Source organism: Camellia sinensis, chromosome 7, assembly GCF_055761805.1.
Source record: "Camellia sinensis isolate YWXY chromosome 7, ASM5576180v1, whole genome shotgun sequence".
In the NCBI taxonomy this organism is placed as follows: domain Eukaryota; kingdom Viridiplantae; phylum Streptophyta; class Magnoliopsida; order Ericales; family Theaceae; genus Camellia; species Camellia sinensis.
Genome location: NC_138967.1, coordinates 70,840,366 through 70,855,394, shown reverse-complemented (window position 1 = coordinate 70,855,394; position 15,029 = coordinate 70,840,366). Strand labels below are relative to the sequence as shown.

At 35.7% G+C, this 15,029-nt stretch overlaps 1 protein-coding gene across 1 annotated transcript; it reads right to left on the bottom strand.

The window, feature by feature from the left end:
* Positions 1 to 3,554: 3,554 nt before the first annotated feature.
* Positions 3,555 to 11,114, bottom strand: LOC114279077 (uncharacterized). Its single transcript, XM_028221254.2, has 3 exons — positions 10,784 to 11,114; positions 5,323 to 6,640; positions 3,555 to 4,420 (listed from the first exon to the last, which is right to left on the bottom strand). The coding sequence occupies exons 2-3, from the start codon at positions 6,507 to 6,509 to the stop codon at positions 4,306 to 4,308; spliced, it is 1,302 nt and encodes a 433-aa protein (XP_028077055.2). The 5' UTR covers positions 6,510 to 6,640; positions 10,784 to 11,114; the 3' UTR covers positions 3,555 to 4,305.
* Between the last annotated feature and the right edge of the window lie 3,915 nt (positions 11,115 to 15,029).

Here is a 15,029-nt window from a genome sequence, read left to right as displayed (position 1 = left end):
ATCAAATGTTGACGTATTAAAACATAATTTAATAGATGTTAAATAAATATACATGTTGATGTACAGATATTGAAATAATTTAATAAACATGTTGATGTACAAATGTTTAAATGTTTAAATAAAACATAATTTAAATAAATGAAATTATTTATTGTTGAAATTAAACATTTAATTGTTTAAATAAAACATCTATTAAAACATCTATTAAATTTAAACAATGAAATTAAATAAAACATAAACAAAATTTTAAAATAAAACATCAATAAAATATCTATAAAAAATTATTTTAAAAAATTAAATAAATAAAACATTAATAAAAAGTTAAATAAAATTATTTTATTTTTAAATTGAGACATTTAAATTTTATTGAATTTTATTAAATATAATACATAATTACATAGTAGAGGGTCAAAATGGTCATTTTCGCATATAATCCAAACAGTGATTAGTCCCCCACTTTCTGTCCCACCCCCCCCAGGACAGGATAGTCCCCCATATGGGGGACATGGAGTCCGGCCGGACATGGAGTCCGCCGGACTAAAAAAAAATCAAACGACGGATAAGGTGCACTATTTGGATTACAATCCAAATAGTGGATAGTCCCCCCTCCTAATCCCCCCAATCAAACACACCCTAGGGGTGTGTTTGATTGGACGGACTGGAAAATGGGGGATTAGAATCCATCGGACTTGAGTCCTGGGACTGTGAATCCCCCGGACTATTTGGTCGGATTGGATATGTATCCTGTGTTTGTTTTTTCATGGGATTAGATGTCTGGATAGGACTATTTTCAGTGAATCCAATGTTTGGTTGGACGGACTGGATAGGATAAATGAACAAAAGACTATTTTACCCTTTTCAATTGTTTACTAAGTAATAGCAATATTAAACATATCTTTAATATTTTAATTATTTTTAATTAAATAAATTCGTTTTTTTTAAATTAAATAAATAAATAAATAAAATATCAATAAAATTTGTTTATTTACACAATTAAACATTAAACATACTAATGGTTAAATTTTGTTTAAAGATATTTAAACATACTAATATTGATAAAAAAATTTGACTGGTATAGATTATTTTTATTTAAACAAATAAAAATTTATTGTTGAAATTAAACATACTAATGGTTAAATGTTTAAATTTTTATTTAAACAATTAACATTGAAATTATTTTGATGTACAGATTATGTTTAAACAATTAACAATTAACAATTAAATAAATGTTGATGTATAGATTATGTTTAAATAATTAACAAATGTTGATGTAATTAACAATTAACAAATGTAGATGTAATCAAATGTTGACGTATTAAAACATAATTTAATAGATGTTAAATAAACATGTTGATGTACAAATGTTTAAATGTTTAAATAAAACATAATTTAAATAAATGAAATTATTTATTGTTGAAATTAAACATTTAATTGTTTAAATAAAACATCTATTAAAACATCTATTAAATTTAAACAATGAAATTAAATAAAACATAAACAAAATTTTAAAATAAAACATCAATAAAATATCTATAAAAAATTATTTTAAAAAATTAAATAAATAAAACATTAATAAAAATTTAAATAAAATTATTTTATTTTTAAATTGAGACATTTAAATTTTATTGAATTTTATTAAATATAATACATAATTAAATAGTAGAGGGTCAAAATGGTCATTTTCGCACATAATCCAAACAGTGATTAGTCCCCCACTTTCTGTCCCACCCCCCCCCCAGGACAGGATAGTCCCCCATATGGGGGACATGGAGTCCGGCCGGACATGGAGTCCGCCGGACTAAAAAAAAATCAAACGACGGATAAGGTGCACTATTTGGATTACAATCCAAATAGTGGATAGTCCCCCCTCCTAATCCCCCCAATCAAACACACCAGTGTAAGGAGAAGGAGCACAGCAAGAGGAGGTTCCGAGCAGAGGGAGAACAGGGGTAACTTATTAATAAAAGTGAATTATATTATACCTTGAGTTATTATAAAATATTTTACGTATATATTGAGTTACCTATAATTTATTTTATGTCATTTATGTTTTATGCATTATATTAATATTTCAATTACGTTAATTATTTTCTGAACTATATTTTTTCAAATTGAAACCCATGGATATGATTGTTTAAATTTTAGAAATTATTTCACAATAGTTTTATAAATATTTATTTTTGTAAGTACCACCACGGGAGTCTCATGGGGGACTTAAATAACCATTGATTTCTGATTGGTCACTTTATAGCCCTTTGTTTATCATGGATTCATTGACCTCTATTCTGATTGTTACTTCAGTGACCTCTGTTCCGTTCTGTACCATGGCTATGATTATTTTGCTTATATAACTTCTGAATTAAAATTTTATAGTTTTAAGTAATTTATTTATTCAAATTGAATTGTTTACTATTTTGATCTAAATAATTATCTATGGTAATTTATGTATCCTCATACTCACTATATAATATTTCTCACCTTGTCATCTGCTTATAGCTGTTATCCCCTTTCAGATGATGATATTTAGCGGGATCAAGTTGGGAATAAATCGCGGTATTTTTTAAATTATTTTACTAGTTGTAATTCTGATCAAACTCGTATAATAAAATAAAGCCCAAATGACTATTTTCCTTTTAAATCAACTTTTTGGTACCCATTTATTTTATTTTATTTTATCCGCTTGCGCTACTAATTCAGAAATTTTAAAATTATTTTATATTTTATTGTTTTATTGCAACGCCAAACCTTTGAGTACTAAGTTTGGATCGTTCTAGAAATTCCTTTGCGGCCATAGTATAGACCTACGTCTAACTATTTGATTTGTGCTATGTGTGTGCCGTCTAAAGTACCAATGCAATCTTATTTGAAAAATGTTAGAGGTCCCAAATTTTCTACCAAATAAATGACCAAATGTCTCACATGGGTGTGGGGCCCACAAAATTGTGAACCCCACACCCATATGAAACATTTGACCATTTATTTAGTAGAAAATTTGATATCCCTAACATTACTCATCTTATTTTACACTTGTGTGGTAATAGCGAGTTATGTTACACATTTTTTGGAAATGTAAACTTATTTTAGTGCACGTGCTGAAGAAAAAAGATATTGATTGCACCTACAACGACAAATATTGCGCTTGCAAACGTACATATAGGTGGCGACAGTGATGCACAGCCATCGGGTCTAAATTTCTACTATGAACTGCAGTACACTTTATCTTTTTGAGGTTTCATCATCTTTTTATTTTTTCACATATATTTTTATAAAAAAATTAAAAAATATATTTATTTAAATCATACCAAAATCTAATTTATACTTTGATTCTTTAAATACTTATTTATGTTCGTTATATCATTGAAATGATGAATGACAATGTCAAAATGCTAAAATATTTGTATAGCATACTTTTCTCTTTCACAAACATATATAAAATACTAAAAATATTTATGGAAAAGAACTACTACACGTCATTACCAAAATAAAATTATATTGAAATAAGATTCCAATATTTTTTTTTTTTTTGGTACTCCGGAAAGGAAATAAGATTCCAATTGATGAATCTTTAAATGAGACATGTCTAATCATAATATGGGGAAAATTATTACATCCATAGTCATTGCTTTCATAGCTCTTACTAATAATAAATAAATAAATAAATTACATGAATATAACTTTGAGAGCCCAATTCCCTCTAGTTGGTAAAGTCAATTAAACTCTGAAATTTAACATCTTTTTCTATTGGTATTATTTTATTAAATACCAACCGTTGATGTCGTCAGGTCCAGGTAGCATTATATGGAGCTCATCTCACTGGATAATCCAGTAATCTCATTGCTTCTTTAAATATCAAGCAGTTGAGTAGAATCCATCCCATTGGCAGGTTCTACGTGACTTTTATCATCTCTTTTACGTTAAAATATATATTTTATAAAAAAATAATAATTCATTTAATCTGTCTTCAGACCATGCATTCCTTCCCATGCCATTTGGTACCTTTTAACCAATCATAAATTATCTAATCCCCTCATGTTCCCAAGTACCTAACATAAATATAATAGGTCCTACAATCTAAACTAATACAAATAAAGGAAGGCATCAAGTGGTACTGTCACGTTTCCTTTATTCTCATTAGTTTAGATTGTAAGACCTATTATATTTATGTTAGATACTTGAAAAACATATTACTATTACACATTAATAGGGCTAACAAAGTAAAAGCCTATATCCAATTAAAAAACAACATAGAGAAAGGAAGTTAAGGACTTCAATGGGTGCTTTGACAGCAAAAGAAACATTTTCGCTTCACCGAGAATCCCAATCCTTGAGCTTCTTGCTTCCTTTGGGTTTTGCTATAGGGGCGTTCATTCCTGCCATTTTAGCATTATACTTGGCCCGAAGAGGATCATTGTATGTCCACCTGTATAACCAACCAAGGAATAATTAAGAAAAAAAAGTTCGCATAAACATGATCCTACAAACAAAAATTTAACAGCATACCCCAAACATAAAAACAACCAAGAAGGCAACCTCGCTGATCAAGCCAAGCTGTGAATCAAAGTAGGTCTCTAATACCAAAATTGTGTAGAAACAAAGAATACAACAATTTCCTCATTTGTAGGACATTTTGTGCGAGATGATCTGATCTGATCTCATGAGTTGACACAGCAATTTCTAGTCATCTCACAATGCAGTTGTAATTTATAGTTATTATCATTTTTTTTCCTAAGGCTTGAAATTCCAAGTTAATCAGCTAGTTCAAATCAGAATTGATTTGATTTGAACCCTTAATCCAATGTAATTTTTGTTTATTTTACTACATGCATATTTATATAATTCACTCCATTATGCATAAATTTCCAAGATGTGAGCTGCTGTGTGATTTTTTCAAAGGTGCCAGCGGATTTTGGTGTTACATTACATATCAGTGTCCTCTACTACATAAAATTAGACAGCCTGAAAATACTCTGCCTATTTTGGGAATGCTACATTTTAGCCAAAAAAACACAACAAAAAAGTCAACTCTTCTTTCTACTTTTTTGCACAATTTTTTCATAAAAAAGCCAAAAAGCCACTAAAAAAAACAATTTCCAATACAACATACTAGAACAATTTTTGGGGTAAGGTACAACCAAAAAAAAAATCTAGAGCCAAATTAACTATCATAGAACCAACCAATATATAAACAAATCACGAAACTACTCTTAATCAGTAGGCCGGCAGATGAATATTTTTTTAAAAAGAGTAAATAATTAGAGAACAGCTATATTAAGTGAGAAAAAGAAGAAAAAAAAAAGGTAGTAACAGAAAAATTGTACTTACGGATTGTTCCAATCAGTTGTATCCTCGCCAACAAGATGGGTCCATTTCGTCCTCCCACTACGACCAAAGTGTTTGACTTGCATGACTTTAGGTAGTATGGTCTTGTCCATCTTATCTTCTCCAGTTGGAGCAGAGAAATCACGTCTGTATATATCATCTGACCCAGCAGTTGCAGCATGGTCATCCGCATCTGACTGAAAGAAAGCACCCTTATGGTAGTATTTCTGCATGAACCTCCACTTCTGCTTGGACTGGGGTGCAGGTTTTGGATTCTTCCTCTCCCACTCCCTCCTCTCTTCCTCGGTCATGTTCCTCACCTTTTCAATCTCTTCCTTCTCCTTCAACATTGCCTCTCGGGCCTCCCTATCCCTCTTGATCCTTGCAATCTCTCTGGCCTTCCACGCCTCATATTCCTCTGCCTCATTGACTTCATCATCAGTATCTACATCAGCAGCATTAGCCTCCAAATCCAAATTCTTCTGAATTTCTTCATCCTTTCGAATCTCCTCAACCACTATTTGCTTTGTCTCCACCCTTCTTTCTTCTAATCGCTTCTTAACTAATTCCTCAAGAGCTCGTTCTTCTGCCTCAAGCCTCTCACGCTCAGCTATGGTGTCTCTTTCTGATTTTGGAACGAAGACAGGCTTCACCAATGCCGGACCCGTTAGTTCATCCTCTGAATCAGTCTCGTATTCAGACTCCTCTTCCTCCTCATCCTCTATTTCATCCTCTTCTTCGTCTGGAAGAAGTGCAGCTTCTTCCTGCTGCCTCTGAAGCAACTTCTCCCTAAGTCTCCTCCTCCTTTCCTCCAAAGCATTTTCATCCTCTTCCTCTAAATCTAATCCTTCTTGTCTTTTGGTTTCCTCTTCTATTGTCGAAACAATCTCAGCTTGTCGAATGCGCCTATGGTCAGCTCTAATTTCTTCGCGATTATCTATCCTACTCTCAGCCAGACGACGCAGCCTAGGATCATCCCGCCTCACAGTGCCAGAATCTTCCTGACTAGGGAAAGCTTTCTCCAATGCAACTACCCTGGCCACTCTAATATCCCCATCTTCATCGACATCATCAGCCCATTCAGGAGCTTTACCAGGCCAATACCTTTTGACTTTTGTTTGGCCAATTTTTCCTCTAAGTTTATCCCTAATGGCAATAACAGTATCACTAACACCTGCTGTTACAGACATCCTTATAAGCAATATATATGCCCCTTTGAACAATGAGAGTGAAAGAAAGAAGCAAACCAACAAGTACTTCTGTACTGTAAACAGAGAGTTGTATTGTAGAAAAAGTCAACAACAGAATCACTGTTCAAACCCTGTAACCCAAAGAAAAGGATAGGTTATGAAGGATTTAGACAGACGTACTCATTTTGATCAATATCAATACAATACTACTGCAAAGCAAAGTGTCTCTAGAGATGTAAAACATTTTTAGGAAGTAAATAGTGACAACAACAGTATCCTCCATAGATCCGACACATTGCTATAAATGAAGATTAACAAATATTTCTAATTAACAGTTTTCACATATCATGATTATTCTGAAAATAAAGGGTACAATTTAATTCAATCTCATATAATTTGTTAGTGTGTTAGCTTTATGTTAGTGGTTTAGACTTTATGTATAGTGCAATGTTAATGTGTTAGCTTTATGTTAGTGGTTTAGACTTTATGTATACTGCAATGTTAGTGCTTTAGGTTTTCATCATTACAATTTGTAAATCGTCTCCTATATAAGGAGCCCCTAACCATATGAATAAATACAATCTATTCTACCTCTCTATACATTATTCTAACATGGTATTAAAGCTAGGTTAACAACCTAGTAATTTCGCTTCACCGGCGGGCGGCAACCTCGCCTTGGCCGCCCGCTTTTAGTTGATCGGGATCAAGATGTTGTAATACAGAGTGCTGTGCAGGACTCTATGGAGGATTCCTCCGGTTCAAGCAAAGTGGAATTGATCCATAAAGATGGTTCTGCACATGAAGCATCTGAAAATGAAGATTTTGGTTTGGATGATGACAGAGTTGTCCACTATTTTGGTAGTGGCAGTGGAGATGAATTGTCCAGGGAATTTTCAGAAGAGAATGTCAAAAGATCAAGCAGACATTTTCCCAAAAGGTGTTCCCAAGTAACAAATCCATCTAACCCAGTGTCAGTGGATTCAGATATTCATGGGAGTGATCGGATCTCTAACGTGAATGGGCATTTCCATCGAAAGGTAACTGGTTCTAGTTCCGTAGGAAATGCTGAAGCAATGGAAACTTCAAATAACATAGTGATTGTTCTCCGATGAGCGTCCATTGGACTGAGGCTGCGGCGGAGATGTGCAGAGGACAGTGGTGGTGGTGGTAGTTGTTGTTGAATCTGCAATGAAAGAAGAAATTAAGGAAATTTGGGTTTGTCCGGCGGGCAGCCAAGGCGAGGTTGCCTTGGCTTGCATCAGCATTTCCTACGGAACTAGAACCAGTAACCTTTCGATGGAAATGCCCATTCACGTCAGAGATCCGATCACTCCCATGAATATCTGAATCCACAGACACTGGATTAGATAGATTTGTTACTTGAGAACACCTTTTGGGATAAAGTCTGCCTGATCTTTTGACATTCTCTTCTGAAAAATACTTGGACAATTCATCTCCACTGCCACTACCAAAATGGTGGACAACTCTGTCATCATCCAAACCAAAATCTTCATTTTCAGATGCCTCATGTGCAGAACCATCTTTATGGGTCAATTCCACTTTGCCTGAGGAATCCTCCATAGAGTCCTGCACAGCACTCTGTATTACAATATCTGGATCCCGATCAACTAAACGCCTTACATCCATGGAGGGTTGTCATTCAAGAATGTTGTCTTCAACCCGAATTACTCTACCTTTGGGCACTTCAAGCTACTTCGTTTCTCTATAAGAAATTTTTTATGCTGGAGTAACAGCCCGTAGAGAGAGAGAGAGAGAGAGAGAGAGAGAGAGAAGATCGAGTCTGCCCATGGTGGAGGCACAGTCATGGACCACTTGCAAGGGCAGCAACCCGACGTTGGAATCATCTGCGGCCGACCAAGTCCTCGACATTCCGGCTACTCCCACTGGTGACCTACGCAACAATAACAACAACAACGCCATTGGATCAATTCTCTCTCCCAACGTATTAACGGCTGTGGTATCTCTCCAACATCGGTGTCCTCCTCCTCAACAAGTACCTCCTCAGCATCTACGGCTACCGTTACCCGATCTTCCTCACCATGCTCCACATGCTATCCTGCACCATCTACAGCTAATCCCCCCCCCCATAATTGTCTTCAGCACCCACCACTCCCACTCGACTTTCTTTTCTTTTTTTATATTTATTTTACTCCACCTTTTACATTCCCCACTCTCCCCTCTCTATCTTCCATCATCATTTTCTTTTCAATTATTCACCTGATACATACATGGGGGATACCACATTTATACAGCTACACACCATCCACCATATATATTTTTTTTTATTTATTTTTATTCTCATCTATTATAATATTTTCATTTTGGTTTGATTTGTGCTTTGCCTGCCCAGTTTGGGACTTGGTTATTTTTCTTTATCACCATACTCATCATCACCATACTCATCCTTTCATCAATTGAACACAAAAATCCCTCCACTGCCGCTGCATATATTTACATTGTCATTACAGTCCTTACATTTTTCAGTTCCACATTCCAAAAAAAAAAAAAAAACACCACCAACAACAACCCACAACCACCAAAAACACCGACCTTACTTTTTCGCCTCTGTCGCCAGTCTCTTCCTTTTGCCTTCCTCTTGGGCGCCTTTTGCCGGCCCTGCCTCCGTGCTTCCCAAGCCGCCAAGCAAGTTGCCTCCCCGCTGCTCCTCCCACGCAGCATATGGCGGACCTCCGAAACGGAACATGACAGTGGCCTTTCGTTTCAACTCCTTGTTTTCCGCCTTCAATACACATATCTCTGCTCAGGCATCCTTATACATGCGTTGGAGCAGAGCCAGTTGGGCATTTAACTGTTGTACTTCACTTGTCCCATTATGAAGCCGGTGCGACAAGTTCGTGACCGCCGTCATGGTCTCCACACATAATTTCAACGTATAATGGTTGGCCTCAATATCCGATTGCGCTGCCATTATTTGCTCCACTGACAGCATCGGAAAGTTCAACGGCGCAAAAACAGGGCGCTTGGTCCAGGGGCGCTTCAAGAGTGACAGAACCGGTTATCTCTATTGTGGACTCATTCAAGTTTGGAAAAAGGGTGAGCGGACCACAGGAAGAAGAGGCCATTTATTGTTAGGGGTTGCTGAGTGTTTCAGGGTTTGCAGCTCTCAGCGAACAACGAGGTTTCAGACTGGTTTGTTTTGCACAGCCTCAGCTTCACCCTCTCCCTCGGTTTAAATAGCCAATGCAGGGACGAAGAGTCCAAAACAGGATCACGCGCATCGCGTGCCGCTCGACGCCACAGTATTGGGCGCGACTTTTGAGGGCGCGATATATATATATATATGTATATCTTTTGGGCAACCTATATACACGATCTTATAGTGTATTTACCAACGATCTGACACGACCACACAGTGTCTGTTACATCGGTCCGGAATGACCTCGTAAACTGTCCCGTCATTGATTCTAGTTAGCTCCTACAACGGTACGACACGACCACACAGTGTCTTCACCAACGGTCTGACACGACCATACAGTGTTTGCTACAACAGTCTGACACGACCACACAGTGTCTTCTACAACGGTCTGACACGAGTATACAGTGTCTCCTATCCTATTTTATTTTGTTTGTAGTTTATTTTCCCGTTTTGTTACTCTCTCCAAACTCAAGTTGGTTAGTTCCTATCCTCCTTGAGTTTGAGAGGGGCTGTTAGTGTGTTGGCTTTATGTTAGTGGTTTAGACTTTATGTATAGTGCAATGTTAGTGCTTTAGATTTTCATCATTACAATTTGTAAATCGTCTCCTGTAAAAGGAGCCCCTAACCATATGAATAAATACAATCTATTCTCCCTCTCTATACATTATTCTAACATAATTAACTCCCCCAAAAATATAAAATATAAAAAATAAGAGCACTACTTTAACCAACAATCAACCGAGAAGCAGCACTACTTTAACCATTGTATTTTGCTTGCCATACCCCAGCAACATAGCATCAAAGTAAGCAAAAACACAGCAGCAACATTGCATCCAATAAAATTAAAAATAAAAACAGCTTATGAAGAACAGAGCAATGCATGAACTCTACCTCAACCAATTTATGTTACCAGGAAAAAAAAAAAAATTACAAGGACACATATGAAGAAGGACATCAGAGATAGAAATTTAATTAATAAATGAAACATATGAAGAAGGACAGTATCACAAACAAACAAGAACAAAGAAAATATTTTATCAATAATAAGAAAAGTAACGTAAGATTGAAGAAGAAAATTAAGGAATAGAAAACTTACCACAAAGGATTGAAGAGAAGATTTTATCTTCTGGCCAGAACAAAGAAAAAAACGTTGATAGATATTCAGCACACTACTTGGTTCGATTCGATTTTTGAACCCTAGCCCCAAAATCTGCCTATGGGGAGATGAGATGAGACCAAATCTCTTGAAATGGAAATGAAAAATAAGAAAACAAAGAACAAGGAAGGTGTAGCAGACAAGGGTTGTAGAACAACCCCTCTCTCTCTCTCCGTCTCTCTCTCTCTGTTATTCGAGTCAGGAAAAAAATTGAGTAGAGCAAAGATGATAAAATAAAAAATTATTGCAAAGGGTGTGAAGATAAAAGGTCAAAAAATTATTGCAAAGGGTGTGAAGATAAAAGGTAAACAAAATAAAGGCCAAGTTTGTTTATTACAAAATAATTTATCTTTTTATCTTTTTTTATCACATTATTTTTTTTATTTTTTTATATATCTTTTCGTAAAAAGACAAAAAATACACTTATTTAGGTCATTCCAAACAATTTCAAAATATATATTTTAGTATATAAGAGATAAAAATAATTATTTTATATACGTGATTAATGAATTATTAATAAAAATTGAGTGAAGTGTTATTTAAATTAAAATTTTAGAATAGTTCAATATACTTATATCAAATTTATGTAAGTTAATATATTTTAATATGTGTTTGCTTATGACTACTTGTGCTATTGTCTAAATGCATATCAACTTCAAATATTCACCAAACTAATTATTCAATAATTTTTTTATTTTATATAAATGTCTTTCGGGTTAATTCATTTTGGCATTCAATACTTATTCGATACGGTGAGTTTTCAGTTCACTGAAATAAAGTAGAATGGAATGATCAATTAAAATGTTAATTCTCATATATGATGAAAGATGTATTAAAAATGGATTCTTATTCATTATTATAAGGAAACGGTCATCCTATTTGAAGATTACTGAATGATCATTTAACTTTCATTAATTGCGATTTATGGTTTTGAAACTCACATGTCACCTCTTTAAATTTTTAATCGCATAACAAATAACTAATTTTATTAATTAACTAATAAGGCAGTTAATAATTTTGAATGATATCATAAATATATTTTAATTACCAGTTCTGATGATTTTATTATTGTATAGAAGAATAATTAGAAGTTTTATTTTTTCTGTTAAGTTTGATAATTGTTACACATCCAATGATATAAAACCTAACTCTCTCATCACATTGTTTGAAAATGTTTGAGACCTCCAAAAACTCACAAAATTCGATTTACAAGTATGTGGTATGATATGTATCATTTTTTGATTTATTATACGTGATGCACACTCCAATTCTATTATCATATTGTTAGTAAAAATTATGTTGGGGCTAGATCGACAGCAACCAAGCAATAATCTTAAACTAGACAATTAAACAGGAACAATCAAGCAATTGTGGTACTGGTTCGAATGCCTCAAAAGGATGAGGGCTTCTTTGAATCAATTGATGGTAACAAAGTAAACAAGAAGAAAACAAACTGCCTTATATCAACTGAAAGTTACAAAGTAAACAAAGCAAATAGCAAGTACTTCCAAGATGAAATTACTAAAGTTCAGAACAGTTTACAAGGATCCAAATTAGAGAAGAAACTACTCCTAAACTAAGAAAGCTACTCATAGATTATGCTAAGTCTAAAACTAAGTTGTTATGCTATTGATGATGTCCTCTCTCTTTGCAAATTTCTGGCCTTTATACTTCTTCTTTCCCACGCCTCCATGATCTCCTCAATCTGCAACTACAATTGTGTAACTGCTGCAACTACTTTTTGACTCCTAGGCTGTCAGACTTCTCCAATCTTTCACTTCTGTCTGTTGAAACACCTCTCCTTCATGTTGCCACATGTCCCTCAGTATTTTGGACCTTCCATCGACAGATAAAAACTTACATCCTGCACATGCCCTTTTTTGCAAATCACCCACTAAGTTCATGACCTGGCCTGATAACTGCCCCATCATTGGAGCCATCAAATGCATGTGATTAACCTCTCTAATGCCACTTGTCACTTTTTCACAACTGTTAAACCCTCACTTAATTTTGTCACATGTCGTATCCCAACTGGTCTACCTGTCAACAAAAACCAGCAAAAACGAGTGCAAACAATGCTCCCCTTGTTTAAGTTGAATAAATATCAAGTGTTTTCAACTTAAACAAACCTGCTTATTTGGGCCAAAAAATAAAAACCTGCTCTGCCTTTATATGAAATGTATTGCCTTATATGCACTTGTCAACTTCCTTTAAAAGTCACCCACATGGTTGGATAATATCTCTTAAGATACTTCCCATTTATGTTCCTTCTATGTGGTTGCCCCTCCAAAGATTTTAATTGATATGCACCTCCATTAAGGACCTTATGGATCCTAAAGGGGCCTTCCCAATTTAGTGACCACTTGCCAAACTCAGGGTCTTTTATTCCCAATGGCAAGATAGTTTTCCACACTAAATCACCTTCTCCAAAAAGTTTTAACTTGACTTTCTTGTTATAAACTCTCTCAACCTTGTATTTCTGAGCCATCATACAATCAAAGGCATCAATCCTTTTGCACTCTACATCTTGCAACTCCATAAACATGGCCTCTACATACTTATCAACAGGAGTATCATAATGCTTAGCCACCCTACTAGACTTTACTGCCACCTCTAAGGATAGAACTGTAGCATGACCATAAACTAACTCATAAGGAGATGCTTGAATGCTATCCCTCTTTGAATTCCTATAGGCCCACAAAACCTCAGATAATAACTCATGCCAATCCCTTGGATTGTCTCCTATCACTTTATTTAATGTTACTTTGATTATTTTGCTTGATGACTCTGCTTGCCCATTTGCTTGGGCATAATATGGAGAACATTTGAATGCCATACTCTTTGGCAAACCCCATCACTTCATCACCATTAAACACTGTCCCTTAATCAACAGTAATTGTTTGTGGCAAGCCAAACCTATGCACTATGTGCTTCTTGATAAAATCAATCACATGAGATTGATTCACCACTTTTAATGGGACTGCTTCTACCCATTTAGTAAAATAATCTATGCCTATTAACATGAATGCATGTTGTTTTGAGGATGGTGGAAATATCTAGCCAATTAAATCCATTGCACAACCCCTAAATGGCCAAGGTTTGACAATTGAATGCAAATCCCTAACTGGCACTTTTTGCACATTACCATGCCTTTGGCACTACTAGCATCCCTTTGCATAATCAATGCAATCTTTCCTTATAAAGGGCCAAAAATACCCATGTCTTTTGATCAACCACCTCATCTTCTCACATGCTTGGTGGGCACCACAAATGCCCTCATGGACTTCTGCCATGACTTGCATTTGTTCTAACCCTCCAATACATAACAATGTCAACCCATTTGGGTTCTTCTGAACAAGTCATCTCCCATAATGACATAATTCATAGCTTGATATTTTATCATTCTATCTACTTTTGTTTCTGGGTCACTCAAATTCTTGATCAAAGCTAACCTCCAATCATCCTCTAACACTTCCAAAGTCAATATTGACAAGCCTTACAACTGTTGACACCTAACACAAGGCATTGTTCTCTTCTAAATCCTAACTATTCTTTCCTAGAAACCCTCTGGAATTCTCAAACCAGAGGCTGCCTGGGCCATCTTATTGGCCTCCTTATTCTTAAGTCTAAACATGTGGTTGTAGACACGCTATTTTTGACCGTCCTTAAGCCTTGGACGTCACTGCTTGAACACTCGGTGATCATCCATGTTCGTGTTTGTTTTGAGTTCCCGGAGGTCTTGGCTATGCGCCTTGCCTCAGGATCTCTCAACTTGCTTGTTCTGTGCTTGGTTTTACACCAAGGACTTGTTTGTTTTTTGCACCTGAGGGTAGAGAGCAGCTTGCTAGCTACCCCTGATACCCACCAGCCATGGGTTGAGGCCACTGGCCATGTTTTGAGGCTACCGGTCATTGGTGAAATTTTCCATTGGCCGGTCGGCACTTGGTGTGGTCGGCCGACCATCTGTTTGGCCGATGGCCTCCTTTCTGGCCGATACCACCTTTTTGCCTTTTTTAGGCATAATGCATGCCGGCTGTGCCAGCTGGAATGCACGGACCCTACCCCCCATGCACGGGTGTGGCTGTTTTGAACCTTTGCACCCTTTTAGTCCAAGCTTCTTAAAGAAGATTGCACCCTTTGCTCAAGCTTCTTGAGGAAGCTTGACCCTCTGTCATAGCTTCCTCAA

Excerpts from the sequence above, each read along its gene's own strand:
- LOC114279077 (XM_028221254.2), bottom strand. The coding sequence starts at position 6,509 with ATGTCTGTAACAGCAGGTGTTAGTGATACTGTTATTGCCATTAGGGAT. Across the intron at positions 4,421-5,322 it reads ACAACTGATTGGAACAATCC|GTGGACATACAATGATCCTC; the intron begins GTAAGTACAATT and ends TTGGTTATACAG.